Source organism: Equus przewalskii, chromosome 2 (assembly GCF_037783145.1).
Source record: "Equus przewalskii isolate Varuska chromosome 2, EquPr2, whole genome shotgun sequence".
Taxonomy (NCBI): domain Eukaryota; kingdom Metazoa; phylum Chordata; class Mammalia; order Perissodactyla; family Equidae; genus Equus; species Equus przewalskii.
In genome coordinates, this window is record NC_091832.1 from 62,610,476 (window position 1) to 62,631,017 (window position 20,542).

The 20,542-nt window shown below is 39.8% G+C and overlaps 2 protein-coding genes across 6 annotated transcripts in view; one reads left to right on the top strand and one right to left on the bottom strand.

Annotated features, from left to right (window-relative positions):
- Positions 1–1,240: 1,240 nt before the first annotated feature.
- On the top strand, positions 1,241–4,084 carry HMGB2 (high mobility group box 2). 2 transcript variants are annotated; one of them, XM_070607981.1, is made up of 5 exons: positions 1,241–1,701; positions 2,151–2,320; positions 2,576–2,721; positions 2,794–2,968; positions 3,539–4,084. In XM_070607981.1, exons 2-5 carry the CDS (start codon positions 2,171–2,173, stop codon positions 3,698–3,700), a joined length of 633 nt encoding a protein of 210 aa, XP_070464082.1. In that variant the 5' UTR covers positions 1,241–1,701; positions 2,151–2,170; the 3' UTR covers positions 3,701–4,084. The 2 variants fall into 2 exon arrangements, with proteins under 2 accessions (XP_070464082.1, XP_070464074.1); XM_070607973.1 differs by having other exon boundaries at positions 1,241–1,676.
- An 8,187-nt stretch (positions 4,085–12,271) lies between these two features.
- Positions 12,272–20,542, bottom strand: part of GALNT7 (polypeptide N-acetylgalactosaminyltransferase 7) — a 135,950-nt gene continuing 127,679 nt past the window's right edge. For all 4 annotated transcript variants that reach the window (XM_070608021.1, XM_070608024.1, XM_070608004.1 and 1 more), the window contains exons 10-12: positions 18,342–18,440; positions 17,489–17,617; positions 12,272–13,984 (exon numbers count right to left, since the gene is read on the bottom strand). In XM_070608021.1, the coding sequence (XP_070464122.1) occupies positions 13,847–13,984; positions 17,489–17,617; positions 18,342–18,440 (366 nt within the window). In that variant the 3' untranslated portion in view covers positions 12,272–13,846. The remainder of the gene's footprint in view (positions 13,985–17,488; positions 17,618–18,341; positions 18,441–20,542) is intronic.

Consider the following 20,542-nt stretch of genomic DNA (forward strand, 5'->3'; position numbering starts at 1 on the left):
TGTTGGGCAATCAATATTCATTTCCAAGGAAAATACATTTTCAAAAGCCTAGTTTTTATTAACAAATCTAGATAAAGAGCTGCAGGTTGTGAGTTACTATGGACAGTGATCACCTTATACAAACCAAATAGGAGCACACAGTCTAACAAATGCCAGCGAACTTACTGAGAAAAAAGGAATATTTAAAATGTGTTGAAACCAACTGTCAGTGCAACTTATGGGCCAATAGGAAAAAACAGTCCTCAAGACTAAATACAACACAGAAACAGCATACTGAGACGTCAGGGAAAGTCCTCCTACCTTGGGAAACGCAGCTCGTGACGCTAGTAAGCAGTTCGTTAAGGGAGCTTTGGCGCGCTCGAACTAGACACTAAGCCGGCGGGTCTGAACCTGGCCTTGGAGGCGGCTGTGAAACGTTGCGCTGTGCAGTTGGGCGAATGTATGCACCTGGGGGTGGGAGCGTTCACTGCTTTTATGAGGGGCTCAAAGGGATCTTTGATATCGAGAAGCTTTTAAAAAACGATCACATTAGAGGGAGAGGCAGTGAAGACCGAGGTGACAGCCAGGCCAGCTGCGGGGCCGCCGGGGCTCCGAGGTCTCCCCCAGCGCCCAGGGAAGGGTGCGGGGTTCGGCCAGGCGGGCGCAGCCGGCATCGGACCCGGATGACGGGGGCGGGGCCAACGGAGCCACTGCCCGCCGCCTCCCCTTCCGGACCCGAGGGCGCCCGTGTTTACCTCTCGGTATTTGCCACCCGAGACAAAGGGGGAAGGGAGGGATCTCCGAAGGGGAACTCCACCGGCGGGAAGCGCCTTACTGTAACACCCCACGAGAGGCGGGAACGGCTGCCCTCCCGCGCCCCGTCCCAGGTTCCCTGTCACCTCTGTCCTCCTTAGGTTCTGCCCCAGCCCCAGCGGCGACGGGCCGAGCCGGGCAGTCGGGCCGCAGGGCGCGCTCCTCAGCCTCTCCCCTTCTGTTACGCTTTGGACGGGGCAGGGGAGACCCTGAGGACCACAGGGCCGAGCGGGCAGGGCCCCGAGGAGAGGACACCGCTGGGGCGCCGAGCAGAGGCGGAGGAGACAGGCCCTGGACTGTGGTCGGAGAAGGGGCAGAGCGCTGCTGCTGCTGTTACCTTCGTGCCAGGAAACCAAGCCGCCGCCGCCAACCCCTTGAGAACAACCCCCAGTCTCCCGGCTTGGTATTTTTAAATCTGGCGGGGCTTTCCCTTTAGGGCCAACCACTCCCCCCGTTTACCGCCCTAGCCAGTCAGCGTCGGGCCCGCCATTTTTCAAACCCTTTTCCCGCCGCCAATCAGCATCGAGCAGTACATTCCTCTCCTGACCGGTTCTAACGGGTCTGGGAGTTAACGACCTGGGCGACCCACCGAACCTGCTAGGCTGGGGCCGGAGGGAAGGGCCTGGCGAGAAACCGACCAATCGGAAGCCTCCGTGGAGGGGAGGCGGGGCCTCTCTGCGTTTGAATAATCATCAGAGCCAATCAGAGAGACGGGGGTGTGGCCTGCGGCCCGGCTCGTCAAGTTGCCGTGGCGCGGAGAACTCTGCAAAACAAGAGGCTGAGGATTGCGTTAGCGAGAAACCAGTTCACGCCGGAGCCCTTGGAAGGAAGCGTCTCTGGCGGACCGGCCGCTTGGCGGGACTCTGAGGAAAAGCTGCCACCAGGCAAGAGTCCCCTTCGGCCCCTCAGGTTCCTGGGCCTGCTGTTGCCCCTTCCTTCTTAGCCTCCTAGCCGGCGTGGGCGCTGTGGCCCTCGGGGTTCGGCCCTGCGGGCGGATCCGGGCTGCGGGCCGGTGCGGGCCGGGGGCTGTGGAGGGCGGGAAGCTCCCCCGGGCCCGGTTCCAAGAGTTGTTTGACCGTCGGTTGCGAGGCGACAGCCCTTTGAGTGCGGCTCGCGCCGTGGAAGCCGGCACGTTTCTGTCAGGAACGCGGTTGGGAGGGCGCCCGCGGCGTTCGCCGCCTCGGCCGGGCCGGGGGCCAGGGCGGCGGCGGCGGCGCGGCCTCCGGGAGGGCCTGGGGGTCCCGCGCGCGGAGCTCGGCCTGCGGGAGGGCGTGTGCGCGGGGGCGGTTCTGGGGGCGGCGGGCGGGTTTGGGCGGGAAGCTGAGTCCCGCCGCCCCCCACCGCCGTCACCCCGCCAGGTGGACGCCGCTCGGTGACCATGGGTAAAGGAGACCCCAACAAGCCGAGGGGCAAGATGTCCTCGTACGCCTTCTTCGTGCAGACCTGCCGGGAGGAGCACAAGAAGAAGCACCCGGACTCCTCCGTCAACTTCGCCGAGTTCTCCAAGAAGTGCTCGGAGCGGTGGAAGGTGAGGCGGCGCTCGCAGGTGGGGCTTCGGCCAGCCCCGGGCGGGGCGGTCCCCGGGAACCTGCAGCGTCCCCCGCCGAGCGCCCGCCCGAATAGTTTCTTTAGAGTTTTAAGCAGACTGTTTTAGGGTTTTATTTTTAAGATGGCTCTAGCAAAATGCTACTAACTAAGGAAAATGTAGCCCTGAAACAGATGATCTTGCACGTCTATAGTTTACAACTTTGCTGTATTTTTATTGCTTCTTTCGTGCCCATAGACCATGTCTGCAAAGGAAAAGTCAAAGTTTGAAGACATGGCAAAAAGTGACAAAGCTCGTTATGACAGGGAGATGAAAAATTATGTTCCTCCCAAAGGTGACAAGAAAGGAAAGAAGAAAGATCCCAATGCTCCTAAAAGACCTCCGTAAGTTTGCTTTAAAGTCAATCAAATTGCCCCTTGACGTTTCAGTTTATTAACTCTGTTGCTTCCTTTCAGATCTGCCTTCTTCCTGTTTTGCTCTGAACATCGTCCAAAGATCAAAAGTGAACACCCCGGCTTATCCATTGGGGATACTGCAAAAAAATTGGGTGAAATGTGGTCTGAACAGTCAGCCAAAGATAAACAACCGTATGAACAGAAAGCAGCTAAGCTAAAGGAGAAATACGAAAAGGTACATCGTCTTTTTTAAAGCCAACGTTAAAATTAGGTAGATGTTTTCTAAATAGATGTTAGAAAAATAGGTATAAACTGTAGATAGTTGGGAAGTCTAGATAATCTTGTATTAATGGTTGTCAGCTATGTTTAGAAACATAAAAATTGTACACTTAAGCAGCAGAAGCTAATTGGAACCTCCTCTCTTTTGACTGGAGCTGGTGGTTGTAGCGCTGGTAGATTTCATTTGTAGTTACATAGGTCTCTTAGTTTGAAAAAAGAGGGGGTCGATGTATTGTTTTATGTAGATATATCTGAAATGTGAAGTTGGGGGGGGGCTTTGTGATGTAAACGGATATTGGTAGTGAAAGTACTGACATTGATCTAATACAACCCCATCATTTTGGATCAGTAGCTTTCTAAAGCCTGGAGGGAGCAAATGCTCTCAAGACTGAGTCAGACTCTGAATACCTTTTTAAACTGTCGCCAGGATTATTGGTCAATAATCTTAGATTGTTTACAACTTAGTGGTTTTCACAGTTGAGTAATGACCCCGGATGCTGATTTTATTTCTCTGACAATATTTCAGGATATTGCTGCATACCGTGCCAAGGGCAAAAGTGAAGCCGGAAAGAAGGGCCCTGGCAGGCCAACAGGCTCAAAGAAGAAGAATGAACCAGAAGATGAGGAGGAAGAGGAAGAGGAGGAAGAAGATGAAGATGAGGAGGAAGAGGAAGAGGATGAAGAATAAATGGCTATCTTGTAATGTGTGTGGAGTGTGCGTGTGTGCTCAGGCAATTATTTTTGCTAAGAATGTGAATTCAAGTGCAGCTCAATATTTAGCTTCAGTATAAAAACTGTACAGATTTTTGTATAGCTGATAAGATTCTTTGTAGAGAAAATACTTTTTTTAAAGTTCAGGTTGTAGCTTTTTGAGGGGCTACTACATACAGTTAGATTTTAAAGCTTCTGATGTTGAATGTTTCTGAATATTTAATGGTTTGTTTAATTTCTTGACTTGTGTATGGTAGCACAGCAAACTCGTAGGAATTAGTATCAATAGTAAATTTTCAGTTTTTTAGAATGTTGCATTTTGTTTTTTAAAAAAATTTTTGTAATAAAATTATGTATATTATTTCTATCGTCTTTGTCTTATATGCTAAATTAACTTCCACTTTAAAAACCACTTCTGGTCTGGAACCATGTCAACTTTTTTGTATTTCTGCCTAACAGTTCTTAGACACAGTTCATTTAGTAAAATATTTGCTTAAAAGAAAGTCAAATATACCCATATTCCTATTTGCAAAGTGTTCTTTAAAAATCAATCTGGAATTTAATCAACTTTAGAAATTTAGGCAGTTTCACAAAATGAGTAAGTTTCATTCTTGACATTTCTGTTCACTTATTAGCTAACTTAGGTCTCTCTTTTTTTTTTTTTAACTGAGACTTATCTTGAGGGAAACTTTTTCTTTAATGTGAGGCAGAGGACCTAATGCAGTGAATCCATACCTAAAAAAGCTGTAAACTGTTAAAAACATCATTAGTAACAAAGTTAAATTTTTGTTGAAAGTGAACTAGTTCAAGGTGGAATACAAGAATGAATTTTGAGTTAAATCTTAAAAATTAGTGTGGCCTTAAGCTTTAGAATTCTGAGTAACTTTACTTACCTAAGAAAGCATGTGAGATGGTTGTTTTGATTTCCCATGATTGCAATTTGACTAAATTTCACTAGGATTTATACAGAGGAAAGCAGTTATTTGAGAAATGTTCATTTGAGGAAGCAGTTGCTTGTATCTGAATTGAGATAACTTTCTAATGCTTACCAGGTTGTTATTGGAAGTTGACCATCTGTCGGCTAAGTGATTACAGAAGAAACCTTTTTGTTGATAGTTTTATAGGTGAACCTGACAATCTTTGTTACCTATCCAGTTTTAAAATAGAAGCCAAAATAATTATTACCTAACCATGGGAGCTTTGGTTGTCTCTCTTATGCTGTATTTGGTAAGGATTATTTCATTTCTTAAGCAGGAAATACAAAAATTTTGTTAAATGCAAATGAAGAATTAGCATAATTACCAGAGCAAATGGACTCAAGTAAAATCTTCAAACCTGTTTATGATTGCCCTCTATTAATCATATCTCAGTGATTACACATTAAATTTCAGGATTTTGCTGATCATAAAATGAAAACTAATTTTATATTTTTAAAAATATTTTCTGGTTTTAGGTGACTTAACACTAAAAAGTTGGGGTACGGTATTTTTGAGACATACCTACATCTGGATCCCAGTTCCCCAGATCTACCAAATGCTAGCTGCATGAAATTTACCTCTGAGCTTAGTTCACCCTGTTTGTAATATGGGGTCGATACTTACTTCACAGTGTTTTAGTGATTAAATGAGAATGTTATAAAGTATTTAAAACTAGTGCATAGAAGAGATGCTGAGTAGGGAGTTTCTAAACCTGAAATTGAGTAAGGGTCTGTTTCCTTAAGGATTTCTAAATCTATAAATTAGACCCAGGGGGCAGGCCTATTAGGTTTCTTGTCACCTTTCTTTTCAGGAGTTTGTGACTGCTTTCATTCTGTTCTTTATTATATAAAATATAAGTTTCTGAGCTAAGACTGACTCATTCTTTGTTAAAATCAAGAGCTGCTCCAGAATAAGCCCAGGATTTGTGATGAGTCCTCAGGTTTGATATTTTGTAAATATGGATCAAAATTTCAAATCCTGAAAAATTAGACCAGTAGGTTTTCAAGACTAGGTGACTTCAAGGAGTGGTTATGTTGAAAGCACTGAAATAGGATTAAGAATTAGGTTCTATCCCAGACCAGCCGGTACTTAGGGGTACGTTTATGAAAACTCCCTTTTTTTGTTGCTTTAAGAAATAGGTCATATGTTACTAGTATAAAATGTAAAAGGGCTGTGCAGTAGATAGTTTATATCCTTATTTGATTTCCAGCTATCTGGTTCTCCCAGGAGGCAATCCCAATAATGCAATAATTTATCCTTCAAGAGAGACTTAAGCATAAATAATCATACATATCTGCGTGTACATATAAATATTACCCAAATGGAAGTTTAACATATATTGTTCTGCACCTTATTCTCATTTTAGAAATCTTTCTCTCAGTATGACAGAGCTGCCACACTTATTTAAATAGCTATCTGCATAGTATCCCATTGAATAGATCATAGTTTAACCATTTCCCTAAAGAAAACTTACATTGTTTGTATTTTTTTGTTTTAAGAACCATGTTGCTGTGAACATTCTTGTATGTGACTTTAAAAAGGCCTATAAAAAGCGTTTAAAATTTTGTACATTTTAAAGTTTGCTAATTACAGTCGCTAAAACCTGTTCTTGGTATATGCTAGAAACTGCTCTTGTGCTTTAATTTACCGAAGCCTGCCAAAATTGCTCTCAATAGAAGTTATACTAATATATACCTTACAGTGGTGAATGTTTTAGAGTGCCTGTTTCCTCATCTCAGCAACATGATAGTTCTCAAACTTTTTAGTCTTTGCTATTCCCATACACAAAAAATCGTTCATCTTATGAGTTTAATGTATTTTACATTTAAGAGCCATTTGTATTGCCTATGGTTTTCTGACTCATTGGTCTTTTTATTAGTAATTTGTGGGAATTAAGGAAGATGACCATTTATAACATGCAATGTAAACATTTTTCTCCTTGTCATTTGTCTTTTGACTCTGTTTATGATGCTTTTTTGTGCAAAGATTTATTTTTATGTAGGTAAATTTATTAATTCTTTAGTGGCGTTGGGAGGCCTCTCCCACTCAAAGATTATGCAAACTTTCTTTGCTGTCTTACTTTTTAAAATTAATTAAATCTTTGATCCTCCTGGAATTTATTTTGGTGCAAGGACTAAGGTAGGGGCCTAAATTTGTTTCTTTCCAGATGGCAGCCACTACTTTTGCTCTTTTAACCTATAAAAGCAAAGTGCTGGGTTAGAAGATCCTAAGGTCCCTTAGGTATCAAAGAAGTCACTTGCAAACTTGCTCAGTAGATGGCAGTATGCCTTTTTGTAGGCCTTTTTAACAGCATCATTTACTGTAAGTAGTAAATCATAAGCTTGACTTAGAATAGTACAAATATGGTGTTATCTTAAACCTATTACTACATATGCCACGAAAAATGTTTTACAAAACAGTAGATTTGATTTCTTGGGGAATAGCAAGAAGAAAGCCAAAGAAACTTATGCCACTGCATAACATCCAATCCTTTTAAAACAAAACACATCTCTAGAAATAAGCCATTTTTGTACTAGTTCTCATGAGAGTCCTATTGGAGACTATAACATTTTGAGAAAGATAGAATGTTGACAGGAGATGCAAAGAGCTACAGAGGGTAGACAGGGAAAAGGGCTGGATGTGATAAAGTGAGGAGCATACAAGAAAGTAAGCTCTGAGCACAGTGAATTTTTTTTGTATACTGCTGTATACCTGGTGCTGGAAACATAGTAGGTGTTCTATAAGTATCTGTAAACATAAATGACCAGGATTTTAAAGGGGACAGCCACTATTTAGCTCACTCCTGTTGCTGGATGGGAATGTGGGTCTAGGATTCCCAAATCTAAATTTTCAAGTGGAACCAGAAATCCGGATTTTAAAATGTGACATCTGTATTATAAATCTTGGCAATGAATTCAAATGTTGGGGTCAAAGACAACATGTCTATTGGTAAGATTCTGCCCAAGGGTTACCAGTTTGCCACTTCTATAAATAGTGTAGGTAAATAAAAGATTATTAATGATACTTCAGTTAGGGCTGTGGATAAAACTTGATGTACGCCTTCTAGCTAAGCATTGTTTTTAGTTGTCTAAGAAACCCTTCTTGCCCTAACTGGAAAGTCATCTAACTTCTTATCCTGTTGTAAAGGTAAATATAGACATTGTTTCTGAGGTTTTAATGGAATTTCATTGTGCTCCTGGGCCTTTGTTCTTCAGGACTTGACAGTGCAGACTTCTCTTTTAGTGAGCTTCATCCTAGGAGTTCCCAATCTATAGAGCAGTGGCTAAGGACATTTAGATTGTCCCATTAAATGGAAAGAAAAATAACTTTTAACCAGTATGTAGCATCAAATTTCAGAACTGGAAATGAGCTATCAATTGGTCCAATCTCCTTTTTTCAGGAAAGACATGGCAGTCAACTAGGACAATGTCCTAGGGCGGCAGGTAAGAGTAAAACTATCTCATTCACATTTATGTGTTATTCTTTGATTCTCCACATTTTTACAACAAAGATGAGATGGCTTACAGAAAGAACAAATTAAAATACAAACAGAAAAACAAGGCTATGAAAGAAATTAAGAGTGAGGTGAGGGGCCGGCCTTGTGACCGAGTGGTTAAGTTCATGCGCTCCGCTTGGGTGGCCCAGGGTTTTGCTGGGTCAGATCCTGGGCACGAACATGGCACCCCTCATCAGGTCATGCCGAGGTGGCGTCCCACATAGCACAACCAGAGGCACTCATAACTAGAACATACAACTATGTACTGGAGGGCTTTGGGGACAACAAGAAAAAAAGAAGATGAGTGGCAACAAATGTCAGCTCAAGTGCCAATTTTCTTTTTAAAAAGTGAGGTGATGAGAAGCTTACACTTGGGAAGCAGAGTTTGTAATAGGGCTGTTTCTCAAACAAGTCATGTAACCTTTCAGTTTCCTCATCTGTAAAATTAGAATTTTTTTTGAGGATTAAATAAGGCAATACATTTAAGACCCTTATCTTGGTGGCAAGAAATAGTAAATACCCAATAAATACTAGCTAAAAGTATACATACCAATATATATGGGTTAATATAGTTGCTATGATGAGAGTATTGGTTTCAGTTCTGAGACTCTTGATGGTCAAGGTGGAGAGGAAAACTACAGTTACATGGAAAACACAAACAAAAATTCCTCCCACAGTATTCTGGGAATATTGAGTACTGGAGTTGTTTATTTCCTTGACTCCAATACTAAATTTGTGAACTTGGACAAGTTATTTAACCTATCACATATAAATCTATGACTTACTATATGTTTAACTTTTGTTCCTTTTGATTTTACAAAAAGTGTTTGCTGAATGAAGTCTTGTGGGAATTTCCTTTGTTACTCAACACTATCCTACTGACTTGTTTATAACTAGTTCACTCATGTTCATTGCTGTGTAACATTGCATTGTATGATTATACCACAATTTATCCATTCTCCTGTTGATGTGTACTTAGGTTGTTCCTGGGGTTTTTGCTATTGTAATGGCAGTGCTACAAAAATTCCTGGGCAGGTCTCCTGGTATTCAAGTGCACTCCCCTCTGGTAACCTGCCCTGTAAATTCCAGCTGTCTCAGCAGCCCCAGATCCCCAAGATATCACCACTGTTTGAGCTCCACTTCCTTGTACCATGATTGGGAATATTCTCCTAGGCAGACACATGGTGAATCTGGGGTTCACCATGTGTTTCCCTTCTCTCAAGTTTCACAGTCTGCTTTGCCTGTTATCCACTTCCTGAAAACAGCTGCTGCATGTATTTTGTCCAGTTTTATGTTGTTTAGGACAGAAGGATAAGTCCAATACTAATTATTATGTCATGGCCAGATGTGGAAGTCTAATCATCTCTTATTTTCTTTTGAGGAAGATTAGCCCTGAGCTAACATCTGCTGCCAATCCTCTTTTTTGCTGAGGAAGACTGGCCCTGAGCTAACATCTGTGCCCATCTTCCTCTACTTTATATGTGGGATGCCTGCCACAGCATGGCTTGACAAGCTTTGCATAGGTCTGCATCCAGGATCTGAACTGGGGAACCCTGGGCTGCTGAAGTGGAACGTGCGAACTTAACTGCTGTACCACTGGGCCGGGCCCTATTTATCTGTTTTCTAGTGAAAGTTTTAGTTTCATTTTGGGTATGTAATCATTAATACAGCTAGAGTTTATCTGCTCATTTCAAAAGGCTGAGAGAAATTTCATTTAAAGATAACTTAAATAATACACTATCTTAGACATTCTTCAAGATGCATTTAGTTCTATCTAAGAGGTTAAATTAGATCACTGAAAACTACATTTGACACATGCTATATGAATGGTGTGAGGTAGCAATAACAATTTATTCCCTTATGGGTAACCATTTCACCCCCGGTTTAAGAAGATTAACTTCTGAGCTTCACTTCTTCACTTAATGATATCTCATATATGAAACACAGGTACACACACAAGTAGCCTTTATAGATGGTCTGTAGTGTAGACGTCTTAGTTCTTCTCATTAAAGACAGATTTTAAGACTTTAAAACCAGATAATAGCAGCTAACATTTATATTACCCTGTCTTTATGCAGGAACTATTCTAAGCACTTTATGTACACTAACTCATTCAATCCTAATAACAATCCTATGAAATAGTTGCTATTATTCTCTCCACTTTACAAATGGGGAAACTGAGGTATAGAGTTTGCCATAGCTTGCCCAAGGTCACACAAGCAATTTGTAGTGGTACAGATATTTGAATACAGACAAGCACACCATACTATACTACTATTCAGACGAGCAGATTGTAACGCCATTCTATTGTGAAAATTAAGGAGCCCTTCATTCCACCTCTGCTCAGACACGGCCCCAGGCCTGATTCGCTTAGAAAACTGAATCCACCCACCTCCATCATGGGCATTTCAAAATCTTAAAAACGAGAACTGCAAAGCAATTAGTGAATTTAGTTTAAGGATAGTCCTCCCTTTAATTCCAGGAATAGTGGTCCCCCAAAACCATTCTCTCTGACATTTGTCCATTTTCTTGCAACAGATTGATTCTAATGAATAATATGCATTTTCATAGTGCTCAATCCTTTTTTAAGTGCTTTCACATGGATTAATTTTCACATACCCAAACTACTGGCCTACTGGTGTCTGTCATGTTTTCTATCGAATTAGAAGTGGATTTTTTTTTTCAATTGCATTCTGTCCAGAAATGAAATATACTCCAAGATCCCCATGAGAGACTATCTGAAATCAGTCAACCCACATTTACTCCAGTCTGGTGCTACGTCACTTTTTCACATTTCTGAGGCACAGCAGCTGAGAATTGGAAGACATGACAATAGCCAAGTCAGTTGAGAGAAAGATTCCCAAATCAACACAGCCACTTCTTTCTCCTGAGATGTCGCGCGTTGTGCCACAAGGTCCGATGGCCTATTTCTAACTTCATTTTGGTAGGCTTCCCTTCTCTCTACTCACTTGATCTGCTAGGTTGTAAAGAATTTTGACTTAAATTTTTTATTTCAATAGGCAATTATATAGTAGAATACACTGCCAAGAAAGATATTGTTGGGGTTGTTTTTTATAATGGGTAAGGACTTTAAAAGAAATGACTATACATAGGCAACCAGAGGTAAAAATAAACCTCTATGTTTCCTTCCTACGGTTAGGTAAGCTCTGCATAAGCACATTCTAAGCAGAATTCTAACCAACATTCAAGCACATACTCAACATAAAACCATGGTTTATGATATTTTAGCTATTATGTTAGTGTATCTTGTAAACAATAAAGTCAAATAATTATTTCAAACAGGCAGTGTTTAGATTTAGAAATGATTACAAATACTGAAAAAACCCATGGATTAAAATACAGTATTTTATTTTTTTCTCACCTAAAAAACAAGCAACCCAGAATTAAGATATACATAAACTTCTCAAATTTATCCCTAATAAAATTTTGAATATTTATACAATTTCTACAGAAACATACAGTGTATCAAAATCTGCATAAATCAAATTTATAAAATGTGTAGAAATGCATAGTGATATTATCAACTTACAAAGCAAGGATATGAGAATTATTTCCAAAGCAGCCTACAGTAGAAAATAGTCATTATGGCAGCAGCTTCTGATGTTTTTCGCGTTTGGTAAGGTTTCTGATTTCAATATATAGAATCATTTTCATAGAGTATCTTAATGAATTGCACAAAATACCCACTTAAAATTTACATGAACAGTTTATGTGCCACCTTTCTTAGGCCTATGCATAGTTAACAAGGTTATAATCTATTCAACAAGGAAAATGAAGCCCATTTGCAAACACACAAGTACCAGTTCTCTTAGTCTCTTTTTTATAGTTGATTTATTTTGTAATTATATAAGCATAGAAATGAGTTCCTTTTAAACATCCCTGGAGATGAATGAAAGTTAAAATGGTTGATCACAGATCAGTAGCAAAATACAAATTGACAATTCAAAATTATAAATAGAACTTTGTTTGGGATGTTTAACTTTGACTCTCCAAATTTAAGAACTAAGCTTGGAAGAAACAAATTTGTAGGCTTTTCTTTTAAAGAAATGTAGAGTTTTGTTTTTTTTGTTTTTTTTGTTTTTAGTTTCTAAGCTTTACTTAAAAATATTCCCCTCTCACAGTAGTTTGTGAATTCCTTTCATTGTAATTATATCATGATTACAGGATCAAAGATGTGTAATTTATTTGCCATTCCCCACCTTATCACATTTTTTTTTCACTCAACATAGCATTTTAATCTTTTGGGTAATAAAAGAATTTATTTAGAACTTAAAATCTAATTGACCACTTGCAGTATTTGGTTTTCCTATTTTAGGTACTATCTTAATAAATGTTTAAATCGAAACAAGTCTTCTTTTCACTGGAAAAATACTAATAGAAATATGCTTCCTAAAAAACATTAAGAAACACTAGGGAACTAACACCTAATCTAAAAGAAAGGAGTTCATCTTTGTTAATGAGCTGTATTTTTAAATAGCCTTTTTTTTTTAATTTTAAAAATGTGCAGGGAATTTCATTTGGATGAAGATATAAATGAAACATCCATTCACTCTTGGCTTCATAGGTTGCACAGCTTAGGTTATAATGCACGGGAGTTTTGTAAGGCTTAATCTAATAAGGGCTCGGAAATTCTTATCTTGGTCAGGATGACCCTTTGCTGTGTTTACAGTGGTGTTTTGTTGTTTTTGTTACCCCCATTTCAAGGTTTCAAAACTGAGAATTATTTATAGTTTTCTGTAGTGATAAGTACTGGAGGAAAGAAATCCTAAACATCAGTGGACAATGTTTCTCTAGCTGGTAGACCCCTTTGCTGTCTGAGGAGTTGGTACTGACAGAGGGCATTGGGAATGCCAGGAAGTAAGGGAGTTAATGCCATACGATCTTAAACCCAACGGAATAGCCTGGGGATGTTCCATATGGTCATTTCTTTTTCAAGCCATACAATAATCAATTTCAGAGCAAGCGGTAGCACATAAATTCACCTCTGAGGAGTAAAAGTGTTCCTCACACAGGTGACAATTCCGTCATTACCATCCTATAAGTTTCATTAAAAGCTCTTGAAATATATACTGAGAAATGAAAGAGGCACTAAATGTGTTGAAATTCACCTTTCAAAAAAGCAGCATGACTGTGAAGGAAGGCCACCTTGGCTAATAACCTGTGGCAGTGCTTCAAAAAGATGTAAAATTAAATAAAGACACAACAGGTTGATAATCACCAAGTTATATATGAAAGTCTGGTTACTCCAACCTTTTTTCAAGTGTGTTAAAAAAAAAAAATCAAACTGCCTTTCAGACCCCTGAGTGTAATCCCAAAGAAGACAATAATGCTTTTAACTCTGTTCTAAACAAAGCAGAGCTAAATGCACAAATTACCAACATCAGCTTAAGACAAAACAAAAAAAGATGTAAACACCTACAAGGTTTAAGGTAAAAGCAGTTTTGTAAACAGTAACTGCAGATGATAATGTTATTGTAAAATCACAGTTTATCAACGTCCTTCAAACTGACCAGGAGGTTCTGGGTTTGGAGCTGTACAGGTAATAATCGTTGCAGCAGGTTTCAGGCGGTTTTCAGTCCTGTATAAATTTACGTGTCAGTAGGTAGGTTATTGGTTTCTTTTATCCTTTCTAAACACTATGGATGTTATTTATTTCCCACTTTTGAGTCATTTTACTTGAGTCACAATTGGAGATGAACACTTGATGTAGGACCTCTGAGCGATCTAAACACTTTCCTGAAGGAATGTGAGTAAATCTGTGCAGGTTCTGGAAAACACAGGAAAAAGAAGTTTTAATTTTGCACTGTTTTGATATCACTGACATTAGAAGAAGTCACTACCTGGCTTTCATAATAAGATAATTCAAGCAAATTAGACAGGCTTAAACCAACCAGACCCAAACTTCGGATTTCCGTCTTTCAGTCCTTTTATTGTTAAGTCATGATGTACTGCTGGTACCTCAAAAATCCAATGTAGACAAACCTAAATTCTTTATCTTCCCCTCAGAACCACTTCCCCAGCTCCTATCACAGCTAATAGTAATACCAGCTTTCCAGCCCTCAGGATAGAGGCATCTCATGCTGCACCTTCCTTCCTTCCTTCCTTCCTCCACATTGCGGCCTTCATTTGGGACTGATATTTGGAATGTCTCTGGATATATCCTTTCCCATCTCCACTGCCGATGCCGTAGGTTAGCCCCCATCATCTGTTGTAGGTTTGTTCAGTACAGCTCAGGGTTTCCCAGAGTGTGGTGCTTAGACCATCTAAGATTGGGTCTGTAAGGTGACAATTATTTTCATAATACAAAGACCCCCATTTGATTTCTTCATTGTATTGACATTTATACTGATGGTGTTAAAGCGATGGGGGGTAAAAGGGCTGGGGTCCTAGCATAAATTAAGCAGCGACCCAATACTGTGCCAGTAGTTACATTCTTCACGGCCACACACTCAGTTACAAAAGAAAACATTGGTTTCACTTAAGAATGTCCTTGATGAAGCAGTAAAACTTATTAGTTTTACTAAATCTTGACCTTTGAGAATACTTTTAAAAAATATTCTATAAGATGAAATGCAAAGTATGCATAAAGCACTTCTATACACTGAAGTACAATGGTATCTTGAGGGAAAGCACGTGTGCACTTGTTGGACTTGAGAGTTGAACTGCTGCTTTTCTCATGGAATGTCATTTTGACTTGAAAGAACAACTCAAACAAACTGATTATTCAGACTTGGGACTGGGTAGACATTTTCTTGAAAATGAAGTGAGACTGTCACTTCAAGAAAAAAAAACCCAACACAAATCTAACAGTTTTTGTTGCCACTGATAAAATCGAGTATTCAAGTAAAAATTAGAGTTTTGGAAAACTTGTATCATCACCATGAACTTGATAGCTTTACAATATTTGAAGACTTTTCTGATGAAATCAGTGACTATAGTTGTGATTTTTTGACAATGTATAATGAAATGTGTCAACATTTGGAAGATCTACATAACTTAGTGGACCAAAATTTTCCAAACAAGCAATGTATGATGTTACAAAAGCTCACATGGGTAGAAGATCCATTCAGAGTGAAAGACAGACCAATGGATTTTAATGTGGCATGGGACTAAATGTTCACTGACATGGTTTCAGGTTCTACACTGCAAATAACTTTTAAGAAACTACCACTTTTCAAGTTGTGGTGTAGCACCAAAGAAGAATAGCCATGATTATCTGAAAAGGCTATTAAGTTAACCCTGTTTTCCAACTACATGTTCACGTGAGGCTGGATTTTCCTCAGACACTTCAACTAAAACAACATAGCACATTAAGTGCAGTAGCAGTATAAGAATCCAGCTGTCTTCTATTAAACCGGACACTAAAGGGATTTGCAAAACTAAAAAAACGATGCTATCCTTCTCAGCTTGTTTTTGAAAAAATTATTTTTCATTAAAAGGGTTATTTATATTAACAGGTATTAGTTATTATTGTTACTTTTATATGAATTAGTACATAAATACAAAATTTCTCAGATTTAATTTCCAATTTAGGAAATAGTGTTAGCTATAACCTAACAAATAACAAATAAACAAATAACAAATAGACAAAATCTGTCTGCAGGGAGTCTCGATACTTTTCTAAGAGTGTAAAAAGCTTGAGAACTGCCGATTGAGGCTGATCTCCTTGCTTATCAGTTCATTCTTCACAATGCTCCCAGGATTATTTTCCTAAAGGTGCCCACTGTTTCCTATCACTGTGTTCCTCCACTAACGTCAATCGCTCTCCAAAACTTATAAAATGAAGTTCAATGTTCTTCCATCTGCAGTGCAATTTAGGAACACCAAACTAAATGTGACTCCTAGAATTCTCTATACACTTTCATGCCATGGCTTTACTCACCCAGTTTTCTTATTTATACTCCATGAAAAGCCTTTTTGTCCATCAAGACGTGGTACAATGATACTTCCTATATGAAACTCATCAGAAATAATTCCTCCTATTAATCTCTCTTTTGCCGTCCTATGGCATTTTGTTTATTTTTATTTCTGCATGATTTTCCTTCTCTGCCATTAAGGTATGATGTGCTTTAGCTATTTTTTGAAGTCATCACATCGTTGGGCTCAGTGAATATTTAGTAATGTCTGATGCACAAATGTATATTCAGCGCTGTGTCCTTCAAAATATCTGAAATATGTTCATTCCATTTTTTTATCCATTACTTCTTGATGGTGGTTTCTGGCCTGCCAGCTTTCTTTTACTATTTAACTAATATTGTTCTCACTGACCCCTATCATGTTTTGCTATTTTTCATCTTTCTTTGTGGAAATAAACTCTGTTCTTCAGGGTTTACGTTAATCTTTCCCTTCCTAACTTATTATAAGAAAAAGATCAGCAACTGACACATACTTACGACTTCACAGTAATTATCTATGAATGATGATAACTAGGAATATTAAGTGGGGTCATAATATCATCATTACATAGCAAACAAGTGCTTGCATGACAGATAGGAGACGATAACAAAGATCAGACGAGTAAAGAAAGTGGAGTGTTGCCAGGTTCTTTCAGTCTGGGGCAGCTTTCCCAACTTTTTGTTTCATAATAAATTGATTTATTTCAGCCAAGTCTAGACTTTGAAAATAAATCCATTAATATGTTGGAATCCTCAACTTGGCACAGAAATTTGAATACTCACAGCTTAAATAGAAACACTCCTCCCAAAGAGTCAAGTGACTAAGTAAATATGAGCTTTAAAACAAGCAACAGGCAACAGTTATCTTGTTGTATTTAGCAAACAGCAATGATAAGGAAGTTGTGAAGGCCTAGATTTCCAAGTGTTATTTGTTTGTCTCTGTCGCCACCTGCTGGACAACATGAACTATAACTGCAGTATTTCTTACATATACATATTATTTGACTTGAATGAATTTAGATTTAAAAAATCATTTTAAATCACCTTAATCACTTAAATTTCAAAAAATCAGATTTTGATATTAGAACAAATGGTGATGCTTGCTTCACAGAACATTGATTTTCCCATGTTACTGAAATTAGCAGTGGGTCTTCATGGATACCTTTTACATGACAATATTGCACCAGAGAATAAAAGTGACGCTTCATTATGGAACAATGAGTCACTCAGTGATCAGGAAAACAACTGACTAAATGAGAGGGAAGTGCAAGTCAATTTGAATGCAGCTTTTAAGATTTATACATCTAAGTTCCACATGGTAGGTGTTATTAAAATGAGATGGCATATATTATTTCAGGAATTAAAATGCAGAATACCTTGAAGTACTGCCATTCCTTAAATTCGTTTAAATTACAGTGTGTAATCATAACTTTTGACCCATCAGGTCCCTTTGTCAAACACTGGTCATACTGCATGAGTTGATTAGCTTCATTGATTCGGAAAAGCTATTAAAAAAGAAAAAGAAAAAATAACAGTCATCCTCTCTGCTGATATACATTTAAAAAACAAAAAAGAAAAGAAACTTGTCTCCTATAGTTAAACCTAATGACTATCTTATTTTTCTGTATGTTCAGAACTCTAAGTACAAAGACAGGAATTATATTCATTTTGATGTTAGTGAAGACCCCTACTAACACTTAAAGAATTATGTTCTTTAGCCTCTTAGATCTAGAATGGTCATGAACACACATTTATTATGTACCAATAATGTGAGCAAATGAAAAAATGGAAACAGACCTGATAATGTTTCACAATCTAAATTAGAGACAAGAAAAATACCCACATAAGGAAGTAAGAAAATGTATGAGTGAAATATACATTACTGGCAGTAACCAGGTTACTGGTTATCCCAGCTTACCGGGTAAAAATATGGAATAGGAAAATATTTGCAGATAAAATTGTTTGGGAATTAAGCTTACACAGTTATATGCTCACACAAAAATATATTCTAATCTCTTTTATTAGACACAAGTTCTAGATTCTGATTGCTTACGTGAAATCCAATATTGCTATTATCCCCCTCAACTAAGTAAAGGTTTCAGCATTCTCAATGTTTTATAGAATGTTTTACTTTTTCAAAACAAAATCACCAAATTGGAAACCCTGCGATCAACGAGCCTGGCAGCTCTCAGTGCAGACCAATTTAAACACGACAGTATGGCTCCTTACCTGATTCCCTCCCATCCTGTGGCAGGGTCCTAGTTCAACAAAGCCGCCATTTGTTCTTCCCATGCTATCAATGCAGTAAACAGTTTCAAAGCCTCTGATCTAAAAAAACAAACAAAGAACCAAAAAGCAGGCAACAGTTTAGTTTTTAATAAGCTCTGGCATCAAAGTAAAAGAATGTCATGTTAAATGTTGCAGTTCACAGTGGAAATCTGGGTATGTGTCGTAACAGGTCATTACAGTATTGTCAGTCTTTGCAGGGTTTAGAGCATATCAGTTATCTGTGAAATCATTTATGGTCTCGAGGTCAACACTGGAATGGACTCATTCCAACTAAGGGCAATGGCCTATAGATTTTGATAAAATACCACGGAAGAATAAATAAAAAGATATCATGAAGTACAATTTCTGATTCATGATAATTCTTGTGAATGAGAAGGAAATAGAGTAAAGTTACCTAACCACAGTGGTAAGACACTGACCCTAGATGTCTAGACCAGACCATATTTGTAAGGCAACTCTCTCACTTTTGGTGGCTACCTCCAGGGGCCTAGGGGGCAAAGGTTATGGCATGTGGGCCAGGCAGTGAGACTTTTCTCTGACTGTGGATAATGTAGGTGAGAAGCAAACACAGGTTTCCATCTTTGGGATACACATTTTGTATAAAAATAACCTTTCTCCTTTTTGGAAATATTATATATTTATATTTCAATTATAAGATACTGTAGTATTTGGATAAAATGTCTTGTTCATTCATTCAGTCAGCAAATACCGACTGAGCACCTATGACGATAAGAGCTTGAGAAGACACAAAGAGAAGCAAGTCTTGGCCCAGGCCCTCACGTCTGCAGGGCTGCTGGGGGAAGTGTCGCTCAGGATGGCGCGAGGAACATGCAGAAGGAGACTCTCGCCCTGTCTGGAGGAACTCTGAAGACAGCCCCAAGCAGACGTCTTTGTAACTGGTAGGGGTCTACCCGGAATGTGCAGGGAATGCTGAGAGGTGAAGCGTACCGTGCAGGGGCCAGAACAGAGAGAGGTTAAACTGAAGATGTGTTCAGGGGTGACACTTAGGGGGACAGGCAATTCCATCTCTCCATTCACTCACGCCTTTATTCATTCATCAAATACTAAGTGACACTGGTCAGGCATGTGGTAGGCTCTGATAGACCAGTGAACAAAACATAAACATCCTTACCCCAGCGAGCTATGTTCTAGGGAGGGAAAGACAGAATAGACGCAAAAAGCATGATGGATATGTTAGGAAGTGACTGGGGAAAAGAGGAGCAAGTTAAGGGCAGGGCGCTGGGAGTGTTTGGGGGCCAGCAGGGTAGATCTCATTGAGAAGGTGACCTTTGAGAAGATGTGGGGTCTATATATATCAGCCACGCATGCAGAGGCTAGCTTTGCTTTTCCAGGCAGAGGGAAGGGCAAAGGCAGGAGCATGCTTGCGGCAAGTCTGAAGACCAGTGAGGAGGCCAGTGGGGCCAGGGTGGAGTGAGGCCAGAGAGGAACAGGGCTGATTACGTAGGCCGTAGAGGCCACTGGGAAGGGCTGTGCCTTCACTCCACGTGAAAGGGGGTGTCACTGCAGGTTTCTAACAGAGGTAACGTGACCTGACTCACGTTTTAAAAAGCTGACTCTGATTGCCGTGTTTACAACAGGCAAAGTCAGTCTCAGTGAGAGAGATGTGATGGCTGAGAAACAGCAAGAAAGGGTCAGAGGGGGAACCAGATGTGAAGTGTGAGAGAAGGAGCGGATCCAAAGATGACTCCAGAGCTTTTGGCCTGAGCTATCAGCAAAGATGGGTTGGGGAGGGGAGACAGGAAGTTCAACACTGGATTTGTCGAGTTTGAAATGTTGATTAGACATTCAGTGGAGATGTGGTGCAGGCAGCTAGATGTCCTTGTCCAGGCTCTGGGAGACAGATTTGGGTCGAAGATAGAAATTTTAGCATCATCAGCACATAGATGGTTTTAAAGCCACGAGACTGGACAAGATCACCAAGAAAACTCATTCCTTTTACAGAGAAGGCACTGTGCTAATTAGGTGTTCTCAGAGATTAAGAGAGAACCCAGATGTGGTCCAGACTCCCAGGGGCTTATGGTCTAAGTGGGAGTTAAACACAATTTGCTGTAACAGAACAGAGGTGAAGTAAGAGTATACGGAAAAAAAGGTATTAAAACCAGAGGTGCAGAGAGAGCAGC